This window comes from Cryptomeria japonica, chromosome 8 (genome assembly GCF_030272615.1).
Source record: "Cryptomeria japonica chromosome 8, Sugi_1.0, whole genome shotgun sequence".
In the NCBI taxonomy this organism is placed as follows: domain Eukaryota; kingdom Viridiplantae; phylum Streptophyta; class Pinopsida; order Cupressales; family Cupressaceae; genus Cryptomeria; species Cryptomeria japonica.
In genome coordinates, this window is record NC_081412.1 from 450,176,426 (window position 1) to 450,191,962 (window position 15,537).

At 37.5% G+C, this 15,537-nt stretch overlaps 1 protein-coding gene across 1 annotated transcript; it reads right to left on the reverse strand.

The window, feature by feature from the left end:
- Positions 1-9,922: 9,922 nt before the first annotated feature.
- LOC131052765 (putative pentatricopeptide repeat-containing protein At3g13770, mitochondrial) lies at positions 9,923-10,525 on the reverse strand. Its single transcript, XM_057987368.2, has one exon. It carries the CDS (start codon positions 10,523-10,525, stop codon positions 9,923-9,925), a length of 603 nt encoding a protein of 200 aa, XP_057843351.2.
- Positions 10,526-15,537: the final 5,012 nt, after the last annotated feature.

Consider the following 15,537-nt stretch of genomic DNA (forward strand, 5'->3'; position numbering starts at 1 on the left):
GTTTATGTTAGAAAAATTCAGGGTTGTCATATGGAAAGAGCAAATTGGTCAAAAAATCATTATGTTATAGAGTTCAACCCCATGTGGGAACATGATGAAAAAGACTACTTCTAGGTGGCAATTAAGGGTAAGGCTAGATTATTAGTGGCATAGCTAAGAACCGGATCTCATCATCTTAGATGTGAGATCATGTGCGAGAATTCTATATAGCTTGTCAAGAGGTCTCTTATAGTGATGTCTACTTACGTCGACTTTTTCCTAAGAGTCTTAGTGGACCTTCCCTTGCTTGGTTCTCGACTTTGCCTCATAGCTCCATCAAGTCATTCTCGGATCTTATAGAGAAGTTTGTGTCCCATTATGAATATAACATTGAAAATGATGCCTCTATGATGGACCTATGCAACACAAAGTAGAGGCTTGGAGAGACTTTCACCAACTTCTTGCAAATGTGAGGACATCCTAGAGTCTTACCAAATTGAGTTGTTCCAATGCAACTTGGTGTCAGAAATGTCTTGTCCTTTGACTTGTCAGTGCCTCGAGTCCTTTGAGCAAGTTACCAAGAAGAGTTCAGCACTAGAAAGAGTCCTTCTAGAGGAAGGAACTCTAAAACCCTATCAAAAAGATTCCAAAGGGTCCACCTCGCACGATGATAAGCCTAGGTTTTGGTATATGAACAAGAATGTTGTCAACTATGGAATCATTGATGCCAAGTGTGTCCAAATTGTGACTACTCCAACTAAGTCTACCACCACCACTAATAATCAAACCAACAACCAATCCGACTTGCATAACCAATCCAAACCCCACAACAACATCTATGTTCAAGGTCACTCCTCTCGTCCCAATAATCAATCACAACATGAGTACACCCTTCTTGTCGAACCCATAGAGTTCATCTTCCAAAAGCTTGTCAAGGCTGGTGTTGCTGACATTCCGATGACTCATCCTTTTGATGCAAATCAACCAAAACCTAGATGATACAATGAGAATGAATATTGTGACTACAATCACATTCAGGGTCATGATACATGAAAGTGTATGAAACTTAAGAATTATATCTAGGACTTGATTGACAAAGGTGACGTCGATGTTGCGGTTGTTAAGCCCGACAATTCAAATGATAAGCTAAAAATTTATCAGGATCCCTTCCCCAAACATGGTAAGGATAAATTTTCATCATCTCATGAGGTTCACTATGATTACACCAATCACATCACCGGATTTGACTCCTTGGTAGGTGGCATTGAACCTGTTGATACACATATTAACACTATACACATGTTAACATTGTTACCATTCAAGGATCCCCTCCTCCTCAACAATCCAATAGACTCAGTCAAGCCAAAATCATTATTTAGGGTGCCTTACCCTCCACCTCATCTCCCCATAATGACTACAACGTCACAACCCATCGAGGGAGAATAACTATCCAATGAGCTCCTCCTCCTCCACAAGATTCCACATCACGCACTAATCGTTATGATATCCTTGACCATCTCAACAAGATGCTTGCATAGATCTCCCTTCTTGAACTCCTCAAGACCTCACCCATTCACAAAGAGATCCTTGAATAGACCCTCCTGGAATCCTGTGTTCCAAATAACATAAACGTTGCACAATTTCAAGCCTTAATTAGCAACCTTGTTGTGCAACACTATCTCATTTTTACCTCGAAACATGCTCCATTTGTCGAACTCTCCCACAATAAACCACTTCATATTGAAGCCATCATACATAAACATAAAATCAAGAGAGTCCTTATAAATGATGGATCTATACTAAAACTGTGTACATATAAATTGATCAAACAACTAGGTATCTCTAAAGACTTGGTTGACACATTCGGCAAAATCACAACAAAAGCCTATGATGATGTAGAAAGGGTCTCCAAAGGCACAATCACATTATCTCTTCAAGTGGGTCCTGCAACAATGGAAAAAACTTGTCAAATCTTTGACCTTGATCTCCCCTATAACATTCTCCTTGGTTGGCCATGGATCCATTCCATCCCCAACCGTTCCATCCACTTACCATCAATGCCTTAAGTTCCCTTACAAGAGAAATCACCATCCTGATTGACCCACAACCCTTCCAATATTGCAAACTACTTGGAGGAAAGCATCCCTACCATTTTTCACTCAATACATTAGCCCCGCCACCACCATCTGACACTTCCAATGTTGCATCCACCTCCTCCCAACCTAAGATCAAGGTCAAGATAGTGTACAATGGATGTGGAGAATACACCCTTCAAAATGCACTCTATGTTGGACATCTCCCTCCTCCAAAATCCTATGGTAGGCATATGGAAATTGAGATTCAAAAGAAGCCTATTATGAAATGTAAGAAGACCACCTTCCAGTAGTGGGGTCCACTTGACAAAGAGAACCTTGAAACTAATGTCACTTATTGGCTCCACCGAGAAGAGGATGAAGCACCGACAGATATCCCAAAGCAAATGTATCTTAAGGCATCTACTATTGTAGATAAGATGGGTTATAGAGGACATGGTCTTAGACCTCAAGAATAAGGAAGGAAAGCGCCCATCTCACCAGCCTCATACAAATACTTGACAAGGGATTGGTTTACTCTCTGGTGCCTAAGGTCACAATAGCAAGTGCTCCAACAGACCTTCCTTTTGATATTGAAGACACTAACAAAGAGGAATTCCATGAAGTGCCTTTCAAATACCTTAACGACCTTTTCGACGATGCCTACGTAAAAACCATTTCCCCAGTCACCCCTTCCACCCCCATTGGACCTACAACTTGTACACGCGGAACTCATTGAGTGGGACCAACAAGTGCCACCAATTCTTGATATTTGTGCTGATGACAATGCCCTCTTAGCATTGTTAAATATGCAAGACCTTGAAAATCACACATCTATAAATAGAATCCAACTCAACAGGGAGGCATACTTTGGTAGTCGGGTCAACTCTCTTAATCGCAAAAGTGAAAACAAAAACAAAAATCAGAAGTCTCCTGGTGAAAACCTCTCTGAGGCACCTTTGGACATAGAAAAGGTAGAAATAAAAGACGTATCTTCTAGTGAAAACTTGAATCATACGCTAGAAGATGAGGGACTTGACCTACCTACCATGTTTCCTTCGTTGTCAGAAAGATCATCACTACTCGTTGAAGAGACCGATACCATCAGCATGGGAATTGAAGATAATAATAAAAATGTGCTTCTTACTAAGATCCTCACAAATCAGGAAAAGCATAACACTATAAGCTTCCTTAAGGAGATGCAAATAAACTTGGCTTGGTCTTACGTCGACATGTAAGTCTTCGATCCAGAATTGGTAGTGCACAATCTTGCATTCCGCCCAAATGCAAAGCTAGTAAAACAAAAACTCTGCAAGATGCATCCTCAAATCGCCCTACTGGTCAAAGCAAAATTACAAAAGATGTTTGATGTCAATTTCATCCAACCTATTAATTATCCTGAGTGGGTCTCCAATATTGTACCTATTATCAAGCCCTCTAAGGGCATAAGGATTTGTATAGACTTCAAGGATCTAAACAAAGAATGACCTAAAGATGATTTCATGTTACCTAACATAGACATGATTGTTGATCTAACAGCTAGACACGAGATGTTGTCTTTGATGGATGTGTTCTTCGATTGCAACCAAATCAAAATTGCAGAAGAAGATAAACATAAAACAACATTTACTACTCCTTGGGGAATGATCTTTTGTCAAGTCATGCCCTTTGGATTGAAGAATGCAGGTGCAACTTATCAAAGAGCCATGACAACTATTTTCCATGACTTGCTACATGAAATCATGGAAGACAATGTAAATGACCTCCTGGGTAAGTCTAAGACATGAGAGGAACACATCCCTATCCTAAGATGCATCTTTGAAAGACTATAAAAATACAAGTTACGGCTCAACCCTAAGAAGTATGTCTTTGGGGTCACATTTGGAAAATTGTTGGCATCCATTGTGTCTCATAGAGAAATTGAATTAGATCCAAAAAAATTCAAAGCAAGCATGGAAATTCATCCCCCTAAGATACTTAGGCAGCTACGCAGTTTACAGGGAAAGCTTCAATCCATTCGTCAGTTTATAGCACAACTTGCAGATAAGTGCCATCCTTTCGCACATCTCCTATGGAAAGACACCAAGTTTAAGTGGGATTGCCTGTGTCAAAAAGATTTTGATAAATTGAAAGAGTATTTAAAATCCCCTCCAGTTTTAATGCCTCCTATTATAGGACAACCACTTCTTTTGTACATATCAGCAACTTCAGTGGCCCTAGGGGCATCACTTGCACAAACTAATGGTCAAGGTAAAGAACTTGCAATCTCTTACATCAGTCGCACCCTTGTTGGATATGAGATCAATTACACTCCAATAGAATGAACATGCCTTGCAGTGGTCTTTAACACTTAGAAGTTGTACCACTACATGCTTAATCACAAGACCAAGCTCATAGCGAAGATTGATCCCCTTAAATACATGTTATCAAGGGTTTCTCTCACAAAACGTATAGCTAAATGGGTTATTCTTCTCAGTGAGTTTGACATAGAGTATGTGAACTGAAAAGCAATTAAAAGACAAATCATAGTTGATCAGTTGGTTTATGCTCTTTGTCGGGGAGATCATCCCCTTGTTATAGAATTCTAAATAACTCTATCATGACACTTACTCAGTCTACTCAATGGCAATTGTACTTTGATGGTTCTTGTGCACAACATGGATCGGGGGCAAACATTCTATTGATTAGCCCTCAAGGAGATTGTATACCCAAGTCCTACAAGATAGCCTTTACATGTACAAACAACATTGCAGAGTATGAATCCCTCATCACAGGACTATGTTTGGCTATTTAATGGAGAATCACTAATCTGCATGTCATTGAGATTCCCAACTTGTCATTAAGCAAGTCAATGATGAGTATCAAAACAAAGATGACAAGTCGCTTCCTTACCAATGCATGGTGGGGGACTTCAAGCATCACTTCACTAGCATTCAGTTTGAGTAGATTCCTAGGACCAACAACAGAGTTGCAGATGCTATGGCTACTATCGGTTCTCTCTTGCATATGCCTGAAAACAACCAAAATGGGAATTATTGGTTAAGCATTTTTTAGTACTGGCATATCATGTCCTGGAATCAGACATGGTATGTGTCCTTGTTGGTCTCGATTCACCTTGGTATCAAGAAACGTATGCCTATCTTCATGATAATACCATTCCCCCTCACCTCACCAAAACCCAACAATAGACCTTCATCCATCGATCCACCCGTTACACAATCCTTGGCGATACCCTTTTTCAAAGGCACTTCAACAGAACCCTCCTAAAGTTTTTAGACAAAGAGGAAGTTGAACGAGCATTACATGAGGTACACAAAGGTATTTGTAAGGCACACTCAAGCAACCTCACTTTGGCTAAGAATCTCTTATGCACTAGATATTACTGGCCCACGATGGAACATGATGCATATCATTATGTCAAGAAATGTATACCTTGTCAGAAACATTGTGATAAGATACATGCACCTTCTCAGGATCTCCATGTTGTTATATGGAGCCTAATCAGACTCAGAGGTTAAATTTTCCCTACTTTTATCGGCGCAGTTTCTCCCTAAATTATTCAACGGGGGTTTGGGGGAAACACCCCCGAAAGCTCAAATGCCTTTTATTATTTTATAAAGGCATCAGGAGTTATTTTCTATTTGTTGACATATTCTAACCCTATTTTTGTAACCGACATAAGTCTTGATAAAATGACTAAGGGTCAAGGTTTTATGTAGAGAATTTTGTAGCATTTTTCCAGTGGTATTGAGTTGCAAGGGATTGCTGGTTGTAATTGGTTCAATTTGTTAGATAATAAAATTGGACTCTTTGTTTGGTGGATGTAACTCGGGTTTGGGTGAACCATGTTAAAAATTGTCTCCTCATTATTGTTATTTATGTGTTTTTTTTCATTCCTCTATTTAATCATTTTTTGCATATAATTGATATTTTTTGCATGCAATTCCTAACACTGTAGCCATTCATTAAACCTTGGCCCTTCTCACAGTGATGTCTCGATCTCATAGGAAAAATTCATCCTACCTCATCCAATGGCCACAATTTCATAATCATCGCAACTCAGTATTTTACAAAGTGGGTGGAAGTTATACCACTCACCTTCAACACTGGAAAACAAATATCAAAATTCATCATGAATTACTTAATCTACCGCTATGAAATTCCTAAGTTTATCATTACAAACAATGGTAGACCTTTCAAGAATCGGGACATCAAAGAGCTATGCTATAAATTTGCCATCCAACACCACTTTTCCACTCCATATTACCCGCAAAGTAATGGTCAAGTTGAGGCATCAAACAAAACTCTCATCAAGATCCTCAAGATGACAGTCAATGAAGTTGAATGAAGTTGGTCATGATTGGCACTTAAAACTTCATTCTGCCTTTTGGGCTTACCATACAAGCATTCTCACCCCCACATGAGCCACACCATACTCCCTAGTCTTTGGTTCTGAAATTGTCCTGCCACTTGAGATCGAGCTTCCCTCGTTGAGGATATCACTGCAAAACATCCTTCCTAATGAAGAGTATAGAGTGGCTAGATTACAATAGCTTGAATTGCTATATGAAAGGCATCTCAAGGCCTTAAATCACCTATGGGTCTATCAGAATCGCCTCCGACTGAACTACAACAAGAAAGTCAAGACCTGATAATTTGACATCAGTGATCTTGTCCTTATAGAAAATCAAAGAAATCTTTAGGATTGTAAAAAGAAGGGCAAGTTGAGGTTAATTGGCTTGGACCTTATGTCATCGCTGCGAAGTATGGTTCAAGAGCCTATTAGTTGGTTACACCTGATGGAGATATATTAGATGAGCCCATGAACATCATGCATTTGAAGAAGCTTTATGCCTAGTCTTCAAAGAATACCGATTTCAAAAAAATAGAAAAAAGATTATAAAAAAAAACTAAAAACCATAAAAATACAAAAAAACTCAAAAAAAAAAAGGTAAAAAAAATCAATTTATCCATTGGTGAAAACCACTTGTGGCACTATGGGCAAGTACCTTGGTGAAAACCTGTTTACAAGCATCAAGGTAAATAAGTCAGATCCACCATATGTTTGGACACTCATCTACACTTGCTTGCATCACTTGCACTTCGCATCCCTTTCACTCATGCATATCCATATCCCCTTTCCTACCTGTGCAGACACCCTTCTCCTTATTAGTCCACTCACATCCTTTACATTCATCCCCCATCTACCATGAGATGATGAATTGTACTCTGAACCATGAACAAGGATCGTCACAATACACTGATCTTTTATCCCATCACACTAAGCTTTCCTGATATTCTGAGCTAATCCTATCAATTTGAGTTTTTTCTTGACTTACACGTCAACTAAACACCTATCCACATTATGCTTATCAAATCTCAACAATGATACTCTTATTCGCATACGCTTTCCCATCCATCTGGTCTATTGGCTATTTTTTTGTACTATCAGTTACCTTTGCCCATCAGGATGCATTCTTCCCATGTCTGGCAATCTACCCAAATCCTCATCCTACTCTTAGTGAGAGATATCAGTTGCCCATGTGTATGTCATTTGCATGATTGGTCTTTTCACTTTGATTTGCATTTTGTGTCCTATGACTACTCCTATCTAGGGCTACCTCGGTCATTCTATATCTTGGTATGTCTTAGGTTGGTGTACATTGGGGCATTTTTTGTGGTATGTTATGTTTGATAGTTTCTCTTGTACTATCCAACAATCTCGTACTTACACCATCATTATGTTTGTGAACCTATGTGCATTGAGATACATATTGTTTGAGAGTTGTTGGTAAACAGATTTGTTGCTTTAAGAAACTTTCTTGAAAAACTCTGTTTTGCCCTGTAATTAGCAACAAAGCGTTCACAACAGTTGAAGAATCACAAAAACAAAAGAATGGTAATTCTTCTCTGCGTTTGAGAGGGGCAGCTCCCTCATATAATGGGGGTATTTGGATTTTTCGAAAATTTAAAGAACGAACAATAAAGAAAGATTGAACGCTATACAAGGTATGAATCTAGTTTAAAATAAATTCCATATAATCAAGTTTGAGATACCACAACTTGAAATAATCTCCTTCACATTCAATGTTAAAGGGAAAGCATTAGGTAATCATCAATTAAACATAAGAACATTGATAATAACCCATGAGAATAAGTTGAAAACACATCCAAATTGATCTCTATTGCTTAATTTCTTGAATAATACTATCCAAGTCTCTCATACAAAGCTTGTGAAAAAGTGGAATCCCTACATTGAATAATAATGAGGTAAATAAAGGTGAAGTCGTAACCACCTGAGGTAACTACCCTAACCACCTTTATAACTACTTTATAACTTCCTCAACTACTTGAAATAACTTCCTCAACTTTGGAAGAAATAACTACTTAGAAAAACTACCCAAAATGAGAACTTAGGATAACTACCTCATCCAATGCTTAGAAAAACTACCCCTTACAAATAAGTTAGGATTGACCTAACTTTCACAAAAGAAAAGCCCAAATTCTAACTTTAATTACAATAAGTGACTTAGGTCACTTTTACAAAGATCAACTTGAAACATTAAAACATTAAAGTTAGGACCAATGTAAGGCACTTATCCATCTTCATCTTCTTTATTGATCTTTGTGACCGTCTCATCATCTATTCATCTTTATTGACATCAAGAAGTAGTTTTCGCCAACACATCTTCTTCAAGTACATATGTGCTTCAACTATCCCATTAAGCATCTTTTGCTTCCATGAATACACCTTCCAAAAACCAAGGAGTCTTGCATCAATGTGACTAACTTATTTCAAAATATTGCATATTTTGTTCACATTTCCCCATAACCATCTTAACATGACATTAAAGCGAGAAGAGTTGAATGTATTCGCTAAATGATAAATTTATATACATCTATACATTCTTTGTCACATTCTGTCAATACTTCCTGCACTTCTCTTTATCTCCACATCAGCAAGATTCCGAAAATTGACTTTGGGATTTTTTTTACATATCTTCTCATAAGCTTTTAAATTCATTCTAATATGTCTTTTGTGTGCAACCTATTATTATTTCATTTTCCTCCATGAGATGACATGTTTTGGAGGCATTTGTCAAATGGATCTTTTTCTATGCAAATTCTTTCATGGCTTGTCCGGTGTACTTCAGTGGGTGTCCATACCATGAGCATGAAATAATGTTTCTCTCAAGCATCCTTTTGAATAATTCATGATGCCATGTCTATGTTTGTCATGCTACACACATGTCAACCAATGCCTCTCCTTTACTTTGTATTCTTGGGTGACAATGTTGATTGCTAGGACATAGTTAAAACTAACATCTTTCATAGGCAATTTAAGGAGTATTGGCAATGTTTCACTCTTTGTTCTCCCTCTTCATCGACGTTATGGTATGTGTGAGAATCTTTACTTTGGCAACCTAGGAAGAGTTACCAACTTGTTGACAAAACTAATATGCCACCTTGAAACCTTTTCTTCACCTTGTCTATACTTACATTCTTTCCTTGTGCTATTACAAAACTCCAGTTTTAACAAAGGCAAAAGGATGCTAGCAGAGGTTACAGAATTTGTTTTTACACCCGCCAATTGCATCGACTTGAAAATTTCTAAAAACTTTCTTTTAACAGACCGATTTGTGCATATCCTGCAATCTTTGGTTGTCATGAGACCACATTTCTTTGATGTTTTTCCTTTGAAGATGCTTTAGTGCATGACCATACATTGCTATGAAGACGTGAAGAGCCCTACGAAATGATTGGGAAATGCGACATTACCTCTGCAAATTGCATTTGTTTGAAAGTTTTGAAATCTTTTTCAACATCTCCATTTTGCGCAGTCTGCAACTCAAACAACTCATTCATTTTTTTTATATTCTTCCACACTTTGCATTCATATCGGCCAAGGTAATAGCAACTAAGTCATTCGATGATGGATGTTCACAGCCTACTTCGAACCTTAGCACTGGCGTAGAGGAACGCTGGCAGAAGTTGTTGAATTTGGGCTTTACACCTGAAAATTGCATATGCTTGAATATCTCCAAAGCTTTATCAACAAACCCATTCTGTGCATATCCAGCGACAATTGCAGTCCATGAAACCACATCTTGTTGAGGTATACCGTCAAACAATTCATGTGCCTTCTGTAGATTTCCACATTTTGCATACATGTCTATCAAGGTTGTCACAACTATAACATCTGAAGAAAATCCGTCTTCAAACACTTTTCGATGGATTTTCATACCCTCGTCCAAGGCTCCCATTTTGGCGCACGCAGGGAGGATGCTGGAAAAGGTTGCTGAGTTGAGCTCTACATCTGCCAACTGCATTTTCTTAAAAATCTCTAAAGAGTTTTCCACAAGGCTATTTTGTTCATATGCAACAATCATAGCAGTCCATGAGACAACACTTCGTTGAGTCATTTTGTCAAACAACTCGTATGCCTCGTGTATGCTTCCACATTTTACATTCATGTTCAACACGACATTTGCAGTTGCTTGAAAGTTTCTAAAGAATTTTCGCCAAGTTTATTTTGTGCATGTCTTGCAGTCATCGCATTTCATGAGATCACATCGATTTGAGGCATTTTGATGAGTGAACGTAGCCTGTTCGAAAGCTTCCATTTTGCGCAGGCAGAGAGGATGGAGACAAAGATTGTAGAGCTCGGCTTCGCAACTGTCACTTTAAATTTTCTTGATGGTTACCAAGTTGGTTTTACTGAGTGCATGTAGTTTCAAAGCAATATAAGAATCAGTTATGATAACTAACTCTTCCTTGAAAAATGCATATGTGCTTTCAGAAGCTTGCACAACTTTTCTCAATCATGGATGAAATAATAACGACCTTTTCGCTTAAGAATGCATCAGCTCTTTGGCAACTTGATAAAATTGTCAATAAATGGGTTTGAATAACTAACTTTGAGAGTGCATCGGTGTTTTTCTATACTTTGAAAAGTTGGCAATCTTACAAATATTACTTCATTTATCGTCCACATCTTCAGTCAATTAGTGACTTTTGAAAGTGCTACAACTTGCCAATGATATTAATGAGTTGATATGTTGGTAACTTTGGAATATTGAGAATTTTTTTAAGTGAAACTTTGAAAATATGTCTCATATAAGTATATTGGCTTCTTTAGAAAATAAACCAACTTGCCGATGAAGACTTTATCATTGAAAGTGTTTGAACAAACTTGGCCAACTTGTTAAATCTTCGATGAATGAGCTTTAACAACTAAGTTTTCACGGATGGAATGCATGGGTATTTTAACTTGTATTGACAACACTCATCAAGAAGGATAATAAATCATAATTTTTTTATTTTAAAACCCCTCATTTATAACTTCTTCGGCCATGAGATTATTAGTTCAAGGATTTTAGCACTTTAAAGTTTGACGTAAATTTTTTAAATTTTACTGTTAAAAATGGAGCTAACAAGAGTCTAGTCCATACCTTAGATATTCGCGTCCTCCTAATTGCTATAATCAATGGTGTAGATAATCCCTAGCAATATCAAACTAGGTTTTCTCTCCACATCTACACAACAAGAATCCCCATTTATCCACCAATTTCACTTCATCCACCTACCTTGGAGACTCTGATTTATCCATCTTCTCTTTTCACATGTTATTCTATCCAACCTCTTTTCATTGTATTATGGTTGACACATTATAAAAAAATGTTCATCTCCATTCCGCATAATCATATCCGTTGCATTTTTGCTTGCATTTTCATCATCAGTCCCATTCATATTATCATTTTAGAATCACATTTGGTTGCATTGCATATCATGTTAAGATTCATTTTGCATTGCATATCATGTTAAGATTCATTTTGCATTGCATTCATTTCATTTCAAAATTTCATTATCATATAGTTGCATATTACATATATATCAACAAGTTATTTTGCATTAGGATTCATTACATATCATATACATAGGGTTCATTTGCATAATTCATTTTACATATTAGGAACATTTTTCATATCATATGTTTGCATCCCATTTAGGTATGATTTGCATATCATTTTCATCCATTCTCATTAGGATTCATTACGATTTATTTAAGAGACATTTTAGTTCATTTCTAACTTGTATATTATTTACATATCATATTCACTTTGCATATACATTTGCATTCCACCTCATTATCATATTAAAGAATGACAAATCATTTCACCATTTACATATTTGTTTTTTTGAAGTTACATATCATTCCATTCATATTGAAAGGTAACAATTATAATAACCATTACACATTACATCCATAACATATACATCATACATCGTGTTGTCATACATAATATAGCTCTTAAATGTCCATCAATAAAGTATATCAATAAATTGTCGTCAAAATTGATGAGTCATCTCACTCACACACACACACACATATACACATACACTGTATATGTGTGTGTATGTGTAGATGTATGTGTATGTGTACACACACACACACACACACACACACACACACACATATGTATATATATGTGTATGTATGTATATATATGTATATATATGTATACATATATATATATATATACATATATATATATATATATATATATATATACATATACATATACATATATGTATATATGTATATGTATATGTATATATATGTATATGTATATGTATATATATATATATATATATATATATGTATGTATGTATGTGTACATATATATGTATGTATGTATGTGTACATATATGTATATATATATATATATATATATATATATATATGTACACATACATACATATATATATGTATGTATACATATATATATATATACATATACATATACATATATGTATATATGTATACATATATATACATATATATACATATATACATGTATATATATATATATATATATCTATATATATATATATATATGTATATATATATATATATACACATACACATATACATACATACATATATATATATATATATGTATACATATATATATATATATACATATATACACATATACATACATACATACATACATACATATATATATGTGTGTGTGTGTGTACACATACATACATATATATATGTATGTGTGTGTATATATATGTATGTGTATGTATACATATCTATATACACATGTAAATATACACATACATATATATACATACATATACATATATATATACACATAAATATATATATGTACACATACATACATACATACATACGTAGATATATATATATGTGTGTGTGTGTGTGTATCAAAATGTCACACAAAATAGGAGCTAGTTGGTTCTCTCTCTATCTCCCACACCTGGGCCAACCCACCCGCTAGATGGTCCTACCGGTGGTGGTCGAGGTCCCCTCATCCCCACTGAATCACCAAATGCCTATGATTGTGTATGTCACGTTTGTGTCCTCTCTATAAAACTAAGAGCCAACTGATCGAGAGGGACTACATCCTGATATAGTCTGCGGTAATACTGAGCCTCTCGCAAGGCTCTCTCTGAAGCTCTTTGTGCATCCATGACATCTGTAAAAAGTGGCATCATCTACCCTAGCTCTAGTGCTCATCGAGCCAAGTCCCTCTCTCCTCGGAGGTGAGTAACATAGATTCCTCTGCCCTCATCAACCTCGTCCTCAACCCCTCCACCTTCATCTCAAGGTCATCTATCTACCTATCATCTCCCCTCAAGCCACCTCTAACATCTCTAATATGGTGTCGACCTCTATGCGGAGGGAATCCCTCTTTGTTGCCACTGCCTCCAAATCCAACCTCATATCATCTCCCTCTCCTCAGCCTATCAACCTTTGCCTATAGGTTGTCAACCCATGCCCACTCTTGCTCCACCATCCCCCTCTCCTGTGAGAGGTCATCCTCTAGGCTAACTACATGGGATATCTTTATATCCTACTCCAAAGTGGCGTGTGGTACCTGTACTTGTTGTCCATGTCCCTGTGCACCCTAGGGCTGTGGCTATGGCTATAGTTGTGGTTATAGTTGCACTTGTACCTATGTTGGTGATAGAGATACTACTAGACCCTAAACCTATAAAGGCACCTTTGCTTATGCCTGTGCCTATCTCCCTCTCCTTAGTACTCGCCTCAGGACCCTCCTCCCCCTTTGTCCTCCTCTATCTCCTCCTCCTCCTCCTCCTCCTCTATCTCTTGCTCCATCCCTGTCTCCCCCCACCACCTCATCTACTAATGGTTCCACCTAATTTGCCTCTAGGACTCCTAACATGGTCAATCAGACTAGCTGGTGTGCCTCCCACCATGCAACATATGCAACATATGCACCTATGCAACCTGGGTCAACAACATATCATCGCTAATCCCAAGGCATTGCCTCGATCCCTGCCTAGCTGAGTCAAACCTCAAAGGGCTCGATAGAATCACCCCATGTTGTTGTCTCCCCCCGCTATGTCCTATCGAATACCAAACTGACTCATCACCCTATGGGGCAAGTACTAGTCAATAATATGTAGTTTGTGGCCAAATAACCAACACTGTGTTTGTGCAAAATCTAGCTAGACATCCCTACTCCATCGCTCACAATCTTGGTAGGGACACCAAGGAAGTCCATCATCTTGTCAAATAAGCAACGCCAAAACCACATTGCTCTCACCCTAGTATAATGTAGCAATCCTCTGTACATGTTAACATATGGATGTTGTCACCTTCACACTTATACCGCAAGTGGCCGGTATACAAAAATATGCACCCATGCCCAGATATGAAGAAGTGTGATGTTGGTACCTAGGTTCTTGTACCTGTGATACACACACATGTACATATCATGATACAATTGCCTTGGTATAGCTAATCCCTAGGCATATCGGGTCCCATCCTCCATCATGTAGTACAAGCATTGAGACAAACCAATAGAAAAACCATGCCCACTAAGGTCAGGCATTATCTAGTCGTTGATTAATCCGCAAATGTAGAGCACAAGTCGAGGAATGTATTAGCATGGCTCCATTGCTCGCTCTTAGGAAATCCATGTCCCATCCATAGGGAGGTCCTTCATCTTACCTTGATGTTGTAGATACCACTCCCCACCCTCTAGTCGATACTCAAGGATGACACCGCGAATCAGAACCTTCAAGATCTGCCAAACATCAAGCAAGATGATGCTAGCCTCGCTCGTAGGTAAATGAAACCAACATGTCTCGCTATGCCATTTCTTTAGTAGGTCATCATCACAACATGAACCCGGATCCTCGGTCATGAGGAGACAAACTCTAACCCACACCATTCTAATGCAACTCACTCATCTTTGTGCAACTTGCTATGAATCCTCATAGTGGGAGGCTAATGCTCTTGTGACTACAAAGTAATGGGATCCTCCTGCATTCATTCCATCACTCATGTCAACCTTTTCTTCTATATTTTACCCATCCCAAGCCTCGAGGCATCTCATTGAAGCCCCTCGACCCCTTTCTTTTCAATATTTTCCTCATTCTCCCCCCTTAAACGAAAATAATGTTTCCTAAATAGTGATGC

Excerpts from the sequence above, each read along its gene's own strand:
- LOC131052765 (XM_057987368.2), bottom strand. The coding sequence starts at position 10,525 with ATGAATGTAAAATGTGGAAGCATACACGAGGCATACGAGTTGTTTGAC.